The sequence below is a fragment of the Athalia rosae genome, chromosome 4, assembly GCF_917208135.1.
Source record: "Athalia rosae chromosome 4, iyAthRosa1.1, whole genome shotgun sequence".
NCBI classification, from domain to species: Eukaryota; Metazoa; Arthropoda; class Insecta; order Hymenoptera; family Athaliidae; genus Athalia; species Athalia rosae.
The window spans coordinates 17470465-17487717 of record NC_064029.1 but is presented as its reverse complement, the minus strand read 5'-3'; the positions used below and the strand labels follow the sequence as shown (position 1 = coordinate 17487717).

The 17253-nt window shown below is 39.3% G+C and overlaps 2 protein-coding genes across 5 annotated transcripts in view; one reads left to right on the top strand and one right to left on the bottom strand.

Moving 5' to 3' along the window:
* Positions 1-9121, top strand: part of LOC105688781 (deformed epidermal autoregulatory factor 1) — a 76270-nt gene extending 67149 nt beyond the window's left edge. The window contains exons 1-5 of one of the 4 annotated variants that reach the window (XM_020853909.2): positions 5869-5928; positions 6013-6309; positions 6577-7086; positions 7244-7705; positions 7793-9121. In XM_020853909.2, the coding sequence (XP_020709568.2) occupies positions 6061-6309; positions 6577-7086; positions 7244-7705; positions 7793-7993 (1422 nt within the window). In that variant the 5' untranslated portion in view covers positions 5869-5928; positions 6013-6060 and the 3' untranslated portion in view covers positions 7994-9121. Of the gene's footprint in view, positions 1-5868; positions 6310-6576; positions 7087-7243; positions 7706-7792 lie in introns of those variants that run through there. The other 3 variants (XM_048654847.1, XM_012405320.3, XM_012405321.3) reach the window with 3 other exon arrangements.
* Positions 9090-11446, bottom strand: LOC105688780 (U3 small nucleolar RNA-associated protein 18 homolog). The gene is made up of 7 exons (XM_012405319.3): positions 11119-11446; positions 10745-11056; positions 10494-10671; positions 10217-10402; positions 9949-10140; positions 9710-9878; positions 9090-9629 (listed from the first exon to the last, which is right to left on the bottom strand). The coding sequence occupies exons 1-7, from the start codon at positions 11313-11315 to the stop codon at positions 9166-9168; spliced, it is 1698 nt and encodes a 565-aa protein (XP_012260742.2). The 5' UTR covers positions 11316-11446; the 3' UTR covers positions 9090-9165.
* Positions 11447-17253: the final 5807 nt, after the last annotated feature.

Below are 17253 nucleotides of genomic sequence, written 5' to 3'. Positions count from 1 at the left end.
GCTCTTACGGATCGTCGGTCATCGCTGACCTTCTTGCTTGCAGTTTAAGCGACAATTTTCGGTGGAGCTGAATGCCCCCTCTGTGTGTTTGTGTGTGTGTGTAGCTTGCGCGGGAGCTAGCTCCGGTCTGGTAGGAGGTGTAAAGGTTTTCCAGGGAGAAAATCGAGGCCACTATACCTAAGGGGGAAAACCCAACGGGTGTTTCTCGGGTCTACTCTGTATAGCTATTTTATGCATTTAGTTCGCAAGTGCGAGTAATTTACCCGGGTTTGCGGTGGCTTAATGTCCTCCAGGGAACGTCCTCAGTTACGCCCTTTCCCTCGCTGCAGGACCCCGTATACGAAACGAGAAAATAAGGATTTTATTCGCGATTCCATATGGGAAATGAAAATGTATTTCCCACCCCCCCCCCCCCCTCCTTCAACCGTAAATCGTATGTCCATCTGATGCTTTAACGCAAAAAAAAAAAAAACAAGAAGGAAACGAGAAAGACGAAAGGTAGATTTTAAACCCAATGCCAAATTCGATGAGCGCAAGTTACATTTAATTCTATACGGAGGATAGATTTGTGTCGCAAATAATTGGACACGTTTCTCTTACGAGATACTCGAATAATGAAACGGATGTGAGTAGCTAGTATAACCGGGAATAAACATGGCTGTCAAACAAATCGCTCGAAAGGGACTTCCCCAAAAACCATGACCGTTTTAACGAACTCCTCGTTTTCCGTTTCCCAAAATTCTTCGCCGCAGTGCGTACAGCACATTCCCATCCTACGATTTAACCGGAAAATAGTTACGGCAAAACTACCGCACAGGCAACTCGGTATGGACTTGAATAAATTCACCTTGAGATGCGTACAATGAAGGCGTGAATTTATCAGAAAGTTTTACAGGTCGTACATGTAACGTATATCTATCGCCGCGTAATTCGTCGTTTCTCTAAATTCCACCGCGACGTGAAAAAGGTGGAGAATTTCACACACCAACCTATGACGTAACAAGCCACGAACGGAAACTGCAGATAATAACGAATGAAAAATTCCCGTTAATAATATCTCAGCAACGATTATTCTCTAATGAAATTCATATTTCATCGCCCCTGCAGATATTGTTACCTGGAGAAAAAAAAATAATTGCAATTTTCATAATAATAATCTTAGTAGGTAGTAGCAACGAAACGGTATGGTTATTAATTTTCGCTTTTGAGATTAAAAGTTAAGACACGAAATTCCTCGAAGGATTCTTATCCTTGTACACGAACAATCCTCGGAAACGTCGCGTTGTACGTACAGCACGTAATGATTAATGAAGTAAATCGAATTCCGAAGATTTTTTTTTGCCGAGTAAAGGGTGAATTTGAATCAATGTGCATTATGCTGCTCCGTACATAGCGACATGGGGCGCAGGGTGGCGAGGGTGGTGGTTCAACGATAGTCAGGACAGGAACGACGATAAACGAAAGGATTAAAAAATAAAGAAAGTTTTGCGATATTATCGCCTCGCGAAAACGCGTTTATACATACATCACCCGTACACCTATGTGTACAGAATATTTGCGGGAGATCGAAAGTATATATGTACAATGAAATCAGGATCAGGAGCAAGATCCGGTATGCGTTTTCACTCGGTATTATATTAACTTCGATTCTCCTCGCATACACAGGGACGTTCTTCGCCCCCTTTGTCTCTTTGTCGAGTGGAGGGTATTCCGCGCGTATAACACGCGCTCCTTGTTCCAAACGTACGCGATTACCCTCTACGAGTTATATATATACACTGACTACACTTATATTACTCGGATCCTATGATTAGCTCGGTAGTCGATTAACCCGGTAGTAGGTATTATTACGCTATGGTTATTACACGTACATATACATACCCGTACGCGCGTAACCCTGGGGATGAGATAGACGCCCTGCAATTCCTTCGGAAATTCGCTATATCCATGAACCATGGACCACCGGTTATGTATAGGTACCGATTATTCGAAGGAGGTACCACCGTGCTTCTCGTGAAGAAAAAAATCAGCCCCGTTTATCGAACACGAGAATCAATCGAAATCATTGTATCAATTCATATGTGTAACGTTTCTTTTGCACGGTGCATGTCTCAGAAATTATATGCAAATCTGTCCTATGTATTTTAATAGTTTTTTCTTCGAATTTTTTTTTAGGGATGAGGTACGCGGTATCGCTATGATATGACGGTATTATACCCGTGTTCAGATACATAAATGTACACGAAAAGAGAGAGGGAGAGAGAAAGAGAGAGAGAGAGAGAGAGAGTTGAACGAGAGGAATATATGTATATACCGAAGAACCATTGTCTGGGGATCGCGAGCACTATTTGCTGCGAAGTAGATTACGATGGTATTGATAGAGAATAGAAACGGGAGAGCGTTGCAGAGATATAGGTACTCTCTAGACACGCGGTATAGGTTCGTTCGTTCGTTCGTCGTTCCTTCCCTACAAAGAGCGAGTTTCTCGAAGGGCGAAGGATATATATGTATATATACGTACGCTCGTTCACATCGGGATGATACCCACCTATATGTCTACTCGTTCGTATAAATCATATACCTTGTACACACACACACACACCTATATATAGTCCTCTGCTCAACTTTCGTTCGCCATAGGGATAATTATGTTATAACCACCTCCAACCCCCGTCCCCCATGCCTTTTGGCTTTTCGTTGTATCGGAACCACGATTGGTTTAAGATATCCGAACGATCCTTCCGGATATTGACGTATATAGGTATAAGCCATGAACCAGTAACCTTGTTTCGTATAAAAATTTTATTTTCTGTCGCCATTCTATCATTTCTCTAGTTCTTTCTTCATTTTTTTTTGCTCTTGCTTTTGGTCCACGCGGGGATAATCGCGTTTCCGCATTCTGTAAGGCTCGGATTCGCTATAGATGATAACGTACCATCGATAAAATTATCCAACGATCCGATATCTCTCAACCCCCAGTTCGATATGTGACTTTGATGATCGGATAAAAAAATAATAAAGTAGAACCCTTGATTGATATGATAATAATATTTAAAAAAAAAAACAAAGAGAAGAAACGGAGGGAGATCTTAAGGACAGTGCGTTGCATGGGATATATTTTTTAACCGAGAGTTTTCCGAGAGTCTTAGGTCGTTCGTTTTAGTTAGGAAGCAGACAGTTTATACGGCACAAGCAATCCGAGAAAGTTTCAAAGTAGAATGAGCTTTCTGATAGAAAAGTCGTTAACAACTAATTAGTTCACCGGGGGTGGGTATGGTACTGGAGGGTGTTGCAGAATAGGAGAGGGTTATATTGGCTAGCAAAAAATGCAGGGAGGAAAAAGAAGAGGCGGAAAAAAAAACCACTTGCTTGATACGGGGATAAGGTGCTCTCCACGCGGAAAGGAAGGAACATGTATACATATAGGAAGGAAGGAGCTGTACAATTTTCGCAACAGCAGTTGCTGCGAAACGTTTGCAGACTGTATACTTATAGAGCGCGTGCTAAAACGGGATACCATTTTAAATGTATGACGTTATCTACAGTCTTTTTTCGCACTTTCTCAACGGTTGGGATGGGAGAAAAAAAAAAAAAAAAAAGAAAAAATACACGTAGGTATGTATAGAAATAAAAAAATGGAATAAAAAAAATTAAATGAATAAAATCACGAGAACGCAGGGAAAAAATAACACCCCCTGCACCTCTATTTATTCCTCCCATGTGAGGACAATTTTGATTGCATTTTTAAACAAACATCCAGGAAACTTTGGACGTGTTCGTTCTCTTTTATTATACATCGAACTTATATCTCTCACAGGATCTCACATGGCAGAACGCGATTTACATATAGATGTAACTTATATCTATCTCTAACGGTATAGAGTTACTGTGTGCAGGATAATGACAGATTTATCATACACAATTCCATCTCTAGTCTCGGTGCAGGGGGTTAATAATTCCGAATCGATAATAATTATTGTTGGGATTTTGATTTAACGCATATTGTTCCGTTACGCATGCATCGGTAAAGTGTTTTATCGATAATTTGAACTTCGTAAATCACATCGATGCTGTTAAAACGGCATTAATTCAGAAATTGTTTTCGAGGAAGGCGCAGTTCATGATTCCATTTAGAATTCAATTTGTGGGTCTCTCCTTTAAAAGGAATATATTTATTCGTTTAATACAAATCACTATTCAACATCCACAGATAAATGTGTTGTACGATTCATTATTATTCCAACAGTATAGAAGTTTCGAGAGCTTCTAAATAACATCATTATCCGCGGACTCCAGGAAAAACCTTTGCAGTACGGTCCGTTCACACGATTTATAAACATAGCGATTGTAACAAAAAAAAAATAACCGTTACTCAAAGCTTTGTACATTTCAACGTTTATTAGTTTATACATATACCTCTTACTCTGATGATCGGTTCAGTTCCCTGTGGAAATAAAACCCTCAAGAATAATTTTCTATCAGAAAATTTCTTTGTTATAGAACGCGTTTTTGGTTCTAACAAACCTAAAGGGTGTTTGACCAGTTTTGTTCATTTTATTTTTCGAAATTGTTTTTTTTTTTTCTTACGATTTTTTCGACTGAATTTCAAATATCACAGGAGATATGATAGACGGAGTTTTCACGTGTAAAAATAAAATACAACAGTCTAGCTCGTCGAGCATGATTTTATATGATAAAGAAATATATCCCATCGTGCGATCAGCGAAAAAATCCACCTCAATTTACATATTTTAACAGATTTTAAGAATATAACTGAGGAAAATTTTATAATTAAGCAATGAATATGCATTTTAGTTATAAAACGAGAAAATACCTCATGATCGCCTACCTACCGACCTACCCCATCACCGTGTGTTTGTGTTTGAAAGTTACATATCTACACTATGTGTAATGTACGGTATGGAGAGAAGAGAGAACACCCTACCCTATCACGAAACCAGCGATAAATCAAGGAGAACTTTACCAAGATTATGTGTACATACACTGCGCTCCTGAAGAATAGATATCGTTGAGCGGCATTGTTGAATACACGTTAAACCTTAACAGGAATAAGAGGAATGTCTACTTAGCAATATCACAAAGCAAATCATTACTCTGAATTTTTTTCCTCCAACTTCAAATTTCTTCATCAAATTGTAACTGCAATATGCAACCATATTTTCGACAAATTAGATTTCGCTTTGAGATTTTGCTGACCAAATTTTTTTTATTATCTTCCATCGTTATTTGTAATCGCTTTATTTTCAACGTTTGGTAATAGAATTTGTCGGTAAGTGAATTATTATTCTACCGACTGTAACATGGGGTGCGACCATTTGAAGAGGGTAGTTTTTTCCATCCTATCTTTTCATTACCTGAAAAAGCTCATTGACGCTGTTCATTGATTTTTGTTCGTCAAAATCATTCAGATCTATAATTTTCGATTGTGAGTAGCTCGTTTTTTGAATCATATATTAAAGATGAAATTAATTTTCTTTAAATCAGGTAGCCACAACTAGCTAAATAAGAGACAGACGGGTAAAAAGGAAACCTTCTTTAGACATGAGCAACTGATCCAGCTACATCGGTACAACAGATACAACCCGCTAATAAATTTCATCTACAAGTCTTTATTATTCGATAAGTGAATACATTATGGAACATAGATGAATGAATGTATTAAAATCGAACCCAACAATTTTGTTGTAGTTCAGATTGCTGAAAAAAGACATATTCAGGGTTTCGAGCCTAGCCCGCTTAGCGCATATTGCGTATATTACCCAAGATGCCTTTGGCCCTGCGTACAGCGAGTAAAATAACTAACGAATGAGCTAGTCGATGGTCGATGTTCTGACATCTATTCGTTTCAGCCCCAACTAAAATAGTATTACATGGCCTCCGGGTTTATAGAAAAATTGTTTCTCCTAGGTACAGGGCGTATTTTGATAACCTCGTATTCTCAGATCTTAAAGTGATATAATAACAATATCACGTGTCAATTGAACTGTGAAGGGTCCAGAACGAAATTATTGGCGCCATTGAACGACGAGGACAGCCGAAATGGAGGAGAATCAAACATCGGAAAGTGTCGCTGTATTACCGGACATGTCCGAACCGTTGACGAGCGAAACCGAGGAGTCTTCTACCCTGACGGGCGAACACGAAGCCCATCCTGTCGCTGTCACCGCTAATGTTACATCTGTTCCTGGAGTCGGCGTTCCAGTTTCTCTACCCGTTGGCTCCATCATCGGCGTCGCTAATTCCAGCAATGGAACCACCTTTAACGTCATTACCTCCGACCAGCTGCAGGTATACCCATTCCCAATGATCTTTCTTCATGAATTTTCTACCCCTTTTCCCGAATATTGGTTGATGTTTTTTTTTTTCTTTTTTGTGTCTACCTACTCTTTGCTGACCTATCTATTTTACTACCATTCACTGCAACCAGTACTTTTGTTGTGTCTGGAAAAAAGTTACCAATAACTATATAATACCCTGTAACTATATAAATTATATGTACATACTTCCGATAAGCAACAGGATAAATTTGGATTTTCATCTCGTCTGTTAACTTAGCCAATGGTTGACTTCCAGCTACCAGGCTCTGGTCAATTCAAACAAATGCTATGTGTGGACAATGGATTTATCTGCGAACCCCGTCATGACAAGGATAGCGATCCCTTGCGCTGGAATGGGGAGCTAAAAGCAACGCATATAGTTATTCAGAACAGCGCAGATGATAATGATGGCGACCAAATTCACGTAACGACTGCAAATTCTCAGCCAATATGCAGTTGGTCAGAGTCAGCCAATATGGCTGTTCTCCCAGTGAGATGCAAGAATACAAATGCGGAGCTTCATAAAAGCCGGTTCGGGTCAGGGGGAAGAGGAAGATGCATCAAACTAGCTCAAGATTGGTACACACCCAGCGAGTTTGAAGCACTTTGTGGCAGAGCATCTAGTAAAGACTGGAAACGTAGCATCAGATTTGGTGGAAGGAGCCTGCAGACCCTGATAGATGAACAGATATTGAAACCACATGCTACATCCTGCACCTGTGCTGCATGTTGCGATGATGATAGCGCTGTGAGTGTTTCATTTTTATTTTGTCTATAGAGTAAGTCATGTATAGCGTTTTGTCTAGATTGCTGGGCTTATTATTTCTAGCCATTCACTTATGTATTGTATTGGTTTTGCTGATTATGATTAAAAATAAGTGTATGTTTTCAATTCTATGCCACAGACTGGCCCAGTACGATTGTTCACTCCCTACAAGCGCAGAAGAAGAACAAGAGAAACGTCTGATGGTGAAACTCCGATACGTAAACTCAAGAATGACAATTCACGAGACGGCAGTAACAATGACGAAAGTGACAACGAGGTAGTCGTTCCAGATAAAGAAAGTTGGCCTCAATTTGTATCTGCCGAAGGATTGGTCGTCCAACAGCCACAGGAGCAAGAAACAGTTGTCCAAAGCGTTCACCAATTAGAAAATGGTCAAAGCGACGATGTCTTCAAGAAATTAGATGAAATGTCAAACAAGATGCTTAAACTCGCATACGAATTCAGGCAGACTTTAGCAGATGCCAAAGAACTTAGTAGACAACAAAGGAGAGAGCAAGCCCTTGCTGCACAGCTCAATGCTAGGGGCGAGGTCATAGAAACTGTTGATCTACAACCAGCTTCGGATACACAGAATAAAAAGGTGAGTCCTTGCGTCATTTTTTGTCATATTCATACTACCTATGTCCAGGATACAAAAAAACGATGAATGGTTTTTTGTATCGTCTAGTGCGCGAACTGCAGCCGTCAAGCGTATGCTGAGTGTTCACTATGTAGACGCACGCCTTATTGTTCTACATTCTGTCAGCGTAAAGATTGGGCAGGTCATCAAGTTGAATGTGTGAGGGGAGCAGCAGAGACTGTCATGTTGATAGTTGAAAGTAGCAGCGGAGACGCAAACGCGCTTTCAGCATCGGCAGGGGACCAATAGCTAGTGTTCCTCACTCCGATTCACCAAAAGAATCCTGGGAGTGAAGAATTGGATATGGAAAATTCGTCAACTGAAGAATCAGAGAGAGAACTCAAAGTTGTGAAATCAAAGTCCAAAAAAGGTAGAGAATAGTTTATTGATGAAGTATTACATTATTACAATCTTGATGTTTGCGTAATAACTATTTTTCCTTGGCGTAAACCAATCAAACATTATAGTATGTTATGAAAATAGTAGACAGATTTGAAAACGGACAGCGGTCCAAGGGCGTGACAAGTATTTGAAGAAGAATCAAACATATTTTGCGAATTCACAAGAAACACCTCCGATTTTGAGGACGAATTCATACCAAATGCTAGCTTATAGTTTTTTTCCCGAAACGATATGTAATCGTACATAGATTAGAACTTGTAAAAATAGTGTAAGTTATTATGATGATGAAGTTTGAATCTACTCAAGTGTAAGATAATTACATACTAGGTATTAGTTTTCATCTTATATGTATATTAAATGAAATTAAGTTTCGGCGCGTATAGCTCTGTGAAAAGCCATGATTGAAGTTTCGGTAATGTTTGATAATACATTGCCTACGTTCGTAAATGATCAGATACACCTGATTCGATTCACACTGACTACAATTTTTCTGCTGTTCAACGACTATTGATGATGTTCAAACCTAATTTCTATACATGGGCCAATGTAAATATCAACCATTTCCGTGATATTCAACTAGGTTGTCTGATAATTTTATGCCAAAATCATAAATACTAAGTTATACTAATAATTATGTTCGTAAAATTATTCACAGTGACTTCAATTCTAGATGAATACATATGCATAATCCGAACCGATAAGCGAGTATAGCATTTGATATAAACATAACATAACATAACTCGATACTTATATATACTTAAACCGGATGAACTCTATGTCGCCGTCAAAAAAAGCAATAAACTTTAACTGGCTCGTAGTTTGCTTCTTAATTCTCTTCTCTGTACTACAGGGTATTCGAGATATATTTTGTAGGAGTTGTGATAGTCGATTCTGAATACTCGAGTCGGTTAAAAATGTAAAAATGTTTGATGGAACCATAGAATCTTGAGTAATATGATTTATTCTGCACAAAAATGTTACAATTATTCATGTCACAATACCCGAGAGTGTCTTGATATTTAATAGTTCCCGTAGTGTTTAAGTCTGTACAAATACGCGCTACCTTTGTTGTTTGTAATCCCCAGATATCCACTGCTAGGAGAAAAATCTACAGCTATGGGGTTCTTTAATCTTGTGTTAAAGGAAGGGAAATTAGAAAATATTGTGGCTGATGGAAAATGCATCATTTTAAATGCATTATCAGCGTCATCTGATGCCATAGATAAGATTTCTGAACTTGGATTAAATCGCAAACTCGTTATAGATGTGACAAGGTTGAGAACTATTTTAATTGGTGTTGGACTTCTCTTCTCTAGGACAGTGCCCATGTCATAGACATTTACAACACCTTGTTTACTTCCAGTTGCCAAATACTGTCCGCTGGGTGACACCGTAATAGTTGATCCAGCTAAGCAGCCGTCATCTATTGCTCGGTGCATACAAGTTCGTTCTCTCAAATCCCACACATACATCTCGCCTCCCTCTAGAAATGAAAAAAAATGCTCGTAAGTGAATTTGAAAAATCCAGCGAAATATAATTCCAAAGCAATATGTAGTACTGACCACCGTGTGTAAATAATTTCGTGCTATCTGGGGAGAATGCTAATGCGGTACATTGGTCATTCATTTTCATAGTGCTCACGAGTTCTTTGGTTTTACTAGACAGGACGTATACAACGCCCATCCTTCCACAAACCGCAATAAATTTTTCGTCGGGTGATAATTCGAACTTCTGTGAGAGGTGAGATTTATTATTGTTAAAAATTGATGCCACCTACAAAAAGTACCTTATCAATACGAACCTTCATGTTGGTCATTCCATGTGGTAGCGGTATTCGGTGAGTTTTTCCAGCCAGAAGATCATAGGCATGACAATAAGCATGCCGTCCTGAACCAACCACAATCTCCGATCCCTTTTTTGTGAATCTGGCCGTATTGATTGGAAACCTATGATACTGCATGCTGTGCAATTTTGTATTTGTTCGGCCATCGATCTGGAAGGAAAATTTACGCCATTATCAAGTTGAAATAGCAGAATATTTAGGGAACAGAGAGATTGCCACAACTCACTTGAAAAATGGAAAGAACTCCAGACAGCCCGGCGACTAGAGCAACCGTAGATGTTGGATGAAATTGTAGATTTGTTACAACAGGTCCTTCTGTCCGAGTTTCATGATTTATATTTTTTAAAGCTTTCAGCTCAATGGTCCCAGGGGCTAAATTTTTAACCTTTGGAGTTATCAAATGGCTGCTATGCTGTAAAGGAGTAATATAAAAATGCAATACATAACTCCATTTCAATCTTCAATCGTTAATGATGAACTTGTGGCTAATTTTATTGTCATACTCTTAACACTTCATCATCAGACTCTTCTTCTGAACCAAAATCTTTTTTTCTATCAAGTTCGGCCCATTTTGGGGTGCCAACTAATTGTTGGTACTTATTTATGAGCAATTCCTTATAAGTGTTTTCAGCAGCTGGTACTGGAAGTTTACGATGCTGTAAGTGCAGAGCTTTTTGCACGCTGAAGATAATATCGATCATATTTAGAACTTTTGTACGAAGTTAATACCAGAAAAATTCTAACAATCACTCACGAACAGTTCTCTGCGTCATCATCGTCAATCCAAGCAGGCTGCCTTCCATTTTTTATATCTTCTTCTTCAACTCCTGAGTCAGACTCTGTTCCTTCTACCTCATCCTCTGGATCTGACTTATCTGTTGAAACTTCATCTCCATTCTCATTACTAATATGATAGGTATGGAGTGTATCTGTTTCTGAAGTAGTAGTATCAGGAAGAAGATGAGCGGTGGAATGTAACTTAGACTCGGAGTCTCCATTGTCATCATCATCTTGCAGTAGATTATTGAGAACGTCAGCGTGATCACCGAAGACAAGTCGTTCCAGCCTAGGAATTGGATTAGAGGTATCGAACTTGTCGTAAAAATTTGATCGTGTTTTTTGAATTACCTAGCTTCTTCCTCTGGATCGTAATCGTTTCGAAGTTTCTTTCTCATAGGAACAGTGAATTTGATGTTGTATTTAACCTCATCCTCCTCTAGTTCGGGTTGTGAGGACTTCCTTTTATTTTGAGTTTCTATCATTTCTTCTTGCTCATCATTTTCGGATTGATCTGAATTTGGAGCAGACTCACCCACTTTAGCCATGATTGAAGTGTGTATTCTGCTAAGCCCAAGTTTGTGATTCAATTTACTTTTCAGGAAAATTGTAACGAATCAACGGTGTAAACCATGTGTACGAGCGTTCACCAAAGATCCCAATGACCAGTCAACGCTGAAAGCATATCAAAGCGTCAAAAAAGAAACCTGAGATATCGACATGTCGTATACTCATAAACCAAGGGACCTTCTATACCATTGCATGTATCTCGTTGATTTGAAACTAATATCTGATAATAGGTGGCGACTGCGAAACGTTCCAGAATGACCAAGAATTATCAAGGCGATGAATGAGAAATACGCTGCACAGGGATTGATAGTAGAGCATTAAGTAAAACCTTCGCGTGTTTATGTGTTAACAGGCACCGAGGACTATGAACTTTGCTCATTTTATGAGCAATTTTGAAAGATTTAGGGGTCAAAAAACACCAAAGACTATAGTCTTTGCTCATTTTTCGCGCGATTTTGGCAGATTTCGGGGTCGAAAAACACCAAAGACTATAGTCTTTGCTCATTTTTCGCGCGATTTTGGCAGATTTCGGGGTCAGAAAACACCAAAGACTATAGTCTTTGCTCATTTTTCAAGCGATTTTGGCAAATTTCGGGGTCGAAAAACACCAAAGACTATAGTCTTTGCTCATTTTTCGCGCGATTTTCGCAGATTTCGGAGTCAAAAAACACCAAAGACTATAGTCTTTGCTCATTTTTCGCGCGATTTTTGCAGATTTCGGGGTCAAAAAACACCAAAGACTATAATCTTTGCTAATTTTTCGCGCGATTTTGGCAGATTTCGGGGTCAAAAAACACCAAAGACTATAGTCTTTGCTCATTTTTCGCGCGATTTTGGCAGATTTCGGGGTCAAAAAACACCAAAGACTATAGTCTTTGCTCATTTTTCGCGCGATTTTGGCAGATTTCGGGGTCAAAAAACACCAAAGACTATAGTCTTTGCTCATTTTTCAAGCGATTTTGGCAGATTTCGGGGTCAAAAAACACCAAAGACTATAGTCTTTGCTCATTTTTCAAGCGATTTTGGCAGATTTCGGGGTCAAAAAACACCAAAGACTATAGTCTTTGCTCATTTTTCAAGCGATTTTGGCAGATTTCGGGGTCAAAAAACACCAAAGACTATAGTCTTTGCTCATTTTTCGCGCGATTTTGGCAGATTTCGGGGTCAAAAAACACCAAAGACTATAGTCTTTGCTCATTTTTCGCGCGATTTTGGCAGATTTCGGGGTCGAAAAACACCAAAGACTATAGTCTTTGCTCATTTTTCGCGGGATTTTGGCGGATTTCGGGGTCAAAAAACACCAAAGACTATAGTCTTTGCTCATTTTTCGCGCGATTTTGGCAGATTTCGGGGTCAAAAAACACCAAAGACTATAGTCTTTGCTCATTTTTCGCGCGATTTTGGCAGATTTCAGGGTCCAAAAACACCAAAGACTATAGTCTTTGCTCATTTTTCAAGCGATTTTGGCAGATTTCGAAGTCAAAAAACACCAAAGACTATAGTCTTTGCTCATTTTTCGCGCGATTTTGGCAGATTTCAGGGTCCAAAAACACCAAAGACTATAGTCTTTGTTCATTTTTCGCGCGATTTTGGCAGATTTCAGGGTCAAAAAACACCAAAGACTATAGTCTTTGCTCATTTTTCGCGCGATTTTGGCGGATTTCGGGGTCAAAAAACACCAATGACTATAGTCTTTGCTCATTTTTCGCGCGATTTTGGCAGATTTCGAGGTCAAAAAACACCAAAGACTATAGTCTTTGCTCATTTTTCAAGCGATTTTGGATGATTTCGAAGTCAAAAAACACCAAAGACTATAGTCTTTGCTCATTTTTCGCGCGATTTTGGCAGATTTCGGGGTCAAAAAACACCAAAGACTATAGTCTTTGCTCATTTTTCGCGCGATTTTGGCAGATTTCAGGGTCCAAAAACACCAAAGACTATAGTCTTTGCTCATTTTTCAAGCGATTTTGGCAGATTTCAGGGTCCAAAAACACCGAAGACTATAGTCTTTGCTCATTTTTCGCGCGATTTTGGCAGATTTCGGGGTCAAAAAACACCAAAGACTATAGTCTTTGCTCATTTTTCAAGCGATTTTGGCAGATTTCGAGGTCGAAAAACACCAAAGACTATAGTCTTTGCTCATTTTTCGCGCGATTTTCGCAGATTTCGGAGTCAAAAAACACCAAAGACTATAGTCTTTGCTCATTTTTCGCGCGATTTTTGCAGATTTCGGGGTCAAAAAACACCAAAGACTATAGTCTTTGCTCATTTTTCGCGCGATTTTGGCAGATTTCAGGGTCCAAAAACACCAAGGACTATAGTCTTTGTTCATTTTTCGCGCGATTTTGGCAGATTTCGGGGTCAAAAAACACCAAAGACTATAGTCTTTGCTCATTTTTCGCGCGATTTTGGCAGATTTCGGGGTCAAAAAACACCAAAGACTAGGGTCTTCGCTCATTTTTCAAGCAATTTTGGCGGATTTCGGGGTCAAAAAACACCAAAGACTATAGTCTTTGCTCATTTTTCGCGGGATTTTGGCGGATTTCGGGGTCAAAAAACACCAAAGACTATAGTCTTTGCTCATTTTTCGCGCGATTTTGGCAGATTTCGGGGTCAAAAAACACCAAAGACTATAGTCTTTGCTCATTTTTCGCGCGATTTTGGCAGATTTCAGGGTCAAAAAACACCAAAGACTATAGTCTTTGCTTATTTTTCGCGGGATTTTGGCGGATTTCGGGGTCAAAAAACACCAAAGACTAAAGTCTTTGCTCATTTTTCGCGCGATTTTGGCAGATTTCGGGGTCAAAAAACACCAAAGACTATAGTCTTTGCTCATTTTTCGCGCGATTTTGGCAGATTTCGGGGTCGAAAAACACCAAAGACTATAGTCTTTGCTCATTTTTCAAGCGATTTTGGCAGATTTCGAGGTCGAAAAACACCAAAGACTATAGTCTTTGCTCATTTTTCGCGCGATTTTCGCAGATTTCGGAGTCAAAAAACACCAAAGACTATAGTCTTTGCTCATTTTTCGCGCGATTTTTGCAGATTTCGGGGTCAAAAAACACCAAAGACTATAGTCTTTGCTCATTTTTCAAGCGATTTTGGCAGATTTCGGGGTCAAAAAACACCAAAGACTATAGTCTTCGCTCATTTTTCGCGGGATTTTGGCGGATTTCGGGGTCAAAAAACACCAAAGACTAAAGTCTTTGCTAATTTTTCGCGCGATTTTGGCAGATTTCGGGGTCAAAAAACACCAAAGACTATAGTCTTTGCTCATTTTTCGCGCGATTTTGGCAGATTTCGGGGTCAAAAAACACCAAAGACTATAGTCTTTGCTCATTTTTCAAGCGATTTTGGCAGATTTCGAAGTCAAAAAACACCAAAGACTATAGTCTTTGCTCATTTTTCGCGCGATTTTGGCAGATTTCAGGGTCCAAAAACACCAAAGACTATAGTCTTTGCTCATTTTTCGCGCGATTTTGGCGGATTTCGGGGTCAAAAAACACCAATGACTATAGTCTTTGCTCATTTTTCGCGCGATTTTGGCAGATTTCAGGGTCCAAAAACACCAAAGACTATAGTCTTTGCTCATTTTTCAAGCGATTTTGGCAGATTTCAAAGTCAAAAAACACCAAAGACTAAAGTCTTTGCTTATTTTTCGCGCGATTATGGCAGATTTGAGGGTCCAAAAACACCAAAGACTATCGTCTTTGTTCATTTTTCGCGCGATTTTGGCAGATTTCAGGGTCCAAAAACACCAAAGACTATAGTCTTTGCTCATTTTTCGCGCGATTTTAGCAGATTTCGGGGTCAAAAAACACCAAAGACTATAGTCTTTGCTCATTTTTCAAGCGATTTTGGCAGATTTCGAGGTCGAAAAACACCAAAGACTATAGTCTTTGCTCATTTTTCGCGCGATTTTCGCAGATTTCGGAGTCAAAAAACACCAAAGACTATAGTCTTTGCTCATTTTTCGCACGATTTTGGCAGATTTCGGGGTCAAAAAACACCAAAGACTATAGTCTTTGCTCATTTTTCAAGCGATTTTGGCGGATTTCGAAGTCAAAAAACACCAAAGACTATAGTCTTTGCTCATTTTTCGCGCGATTTTGGCAGATTTCAGGGTCCAAAAACACCAAAGACTATAGTCTTTGTTCATTTTTCGCGCGATTTTGGCAGATTTCGGGGTCAAAAAACACCGAAGACTATAGTCTTTGCTCATTTTTCGCGCGATTTTGGCAGATTTCGGGGTCAAAAAACACCAAAGACTATAGTCTTTGCTCATTTTTCAAGCAATTTTGGCGGATTTCGGGGTCAAAAAACACCAAAGACTATAGTCTTTGCTCATTTTTCGCGGGATTTTGGCGGATTTCGGGGTCAAAAAACACCAAAGACTATAGTCTTTGCTCATTTTTCGCGCGATTTTGGCAGATTTCGGGGTCAAAAAACACCAAAGACTATAGTCTTTGCTCATTTTTCGCGCGATTTTGGCAGATTTCAGGGTCCAAAAACACCAAAGACTATAGTCTTTGCTCATTTTTCAAGCGATTTTGGCAGATTTCGAAGTCAAAAAAAACCAAAGACTAAAGTCTTTGCTTATTTTTCACGCGATTATGGCAGATTTGAGGGTCCAAAAACACCAAAGACTATCGTCTTTGTTCATTTTTCGCGCGATTTTGGCAGATTTCAGGGTCCAAAAACACCAAAGACTATAGTCTTTGCTCATTTTTCGCGCGATTTTGGCGGATTTCGGGGTCAAAAAACACCAATGACTATAGTCTTTGCTCATTTTTCGCGCGATTTTGGCAGATTTCGAGGTCAAAAAACACCAAAGACTATAGTCTTTGCTCATTTTTCAAGCGATTTTGGATGATTTCGAAGTCAAAAAACACCAAAGACTATAGTCTTTGCTCATTCTTCGCGCGATTTTGGCAGATTTCGGGGTCAAAAAACACCAAAGACTATAGTCTTTGCTCATTTTTCGCGCGATTTTGGCAGATTTCAGGGTCCAAAAACACCAAAGACTATAGTCTTTGCTCATTTTTCAAGCGATTTTGGCAGATTTCGAAGTCAAAAAACACCAAAGACTATAGTCTTTGCTTATTTTTCGCGCGATTATGGCAGATTTGAGGGTCCAAAAACACCAAAGACTATAGTCTTTGTTCATTTTTCGCGCGATTTTGGCAGATTTCAGGGTCCAAAAACACCAAAGACTATAGTCTTTGCTCATTTTTCGCGCGATTTTGGCAGATTTCGGGGTCAAAAAACACCAAAGACTATAGTCTTTGCTCATTTTTCAAGCGATTTTGGCAGATTTCGAGGTCGAAAAACACCAAAAACTATAGTCTTTGCTCATTTTTCGCGCGATTTTCGCAGATTTCGGAGTCAAAAAACACCAAAGACTATAGTCTTTGCTCATTTTTCGCGCGATTCTTGCAGATTTCGGGGTCAAAAAACACCAGAGACTATAGTCTTTGCTCATTTTTCGCGCGATTTTGGCAGATTTCGAAGTCAAAAAACACCAAAGACTATAGTCTTTGCTCATTTTTCGCGCGATTTTGGCAGATTTCAGGGTCCAAAAACACCAAAGACTATAGTCTTTGTTCATTTTTCGCGCGATTTTGGCAGATTTCGGGGTCAAAAAACACCAAAGACTATAGTCTTTGCTCATTTTTCGCGCGATTTTGGCAGATTTCGGGGTCAAAAAACACCAAAGACTATAGTCTTTGCTCATTTTTCAAGCGATTTTGGCGGATTTCGGGGTCAAAAAACACCAAAGACTATAGTCTTTGCTCATTTTTCGCGGGATTTTGGCGGATTTCGGGGTCAAAAAACACCAAAGACTATAGTCTTTGCTCATTTTTCGCGCGATTTTGGCAGATTTCAGGGTCCAAAAACACCAAAGACTATAGTCTT

What these genes read in the sequence shown, in the direction of transcription:
- LOC105688780 (XM_012405319.3), bottom strand. Translation starts at nt 11,315, where the DNA reads ATGGCTAAAGTGGGTGAGTCTGCTCCAAATTCAGATCAATCCGAAAAT. An exon ending in GAGTTCTTTCCATTTTTCAA is followed by an intron (nt 10,141 to 10,216) that starts GTGAGTTGTGGC and finishes TTTTCCTTCCAG; the next exon opens with ATCGATGGCCGAACAAATAC. An exon ending in GAAATTATTTACACACGGTG is followed by an intron (nt 9,630 to 9,709) that starts GTCAGTACTACA and finishes TTTCATTTCTAG; the next exon opens with AGGGAGGCGAGATGTATGTG.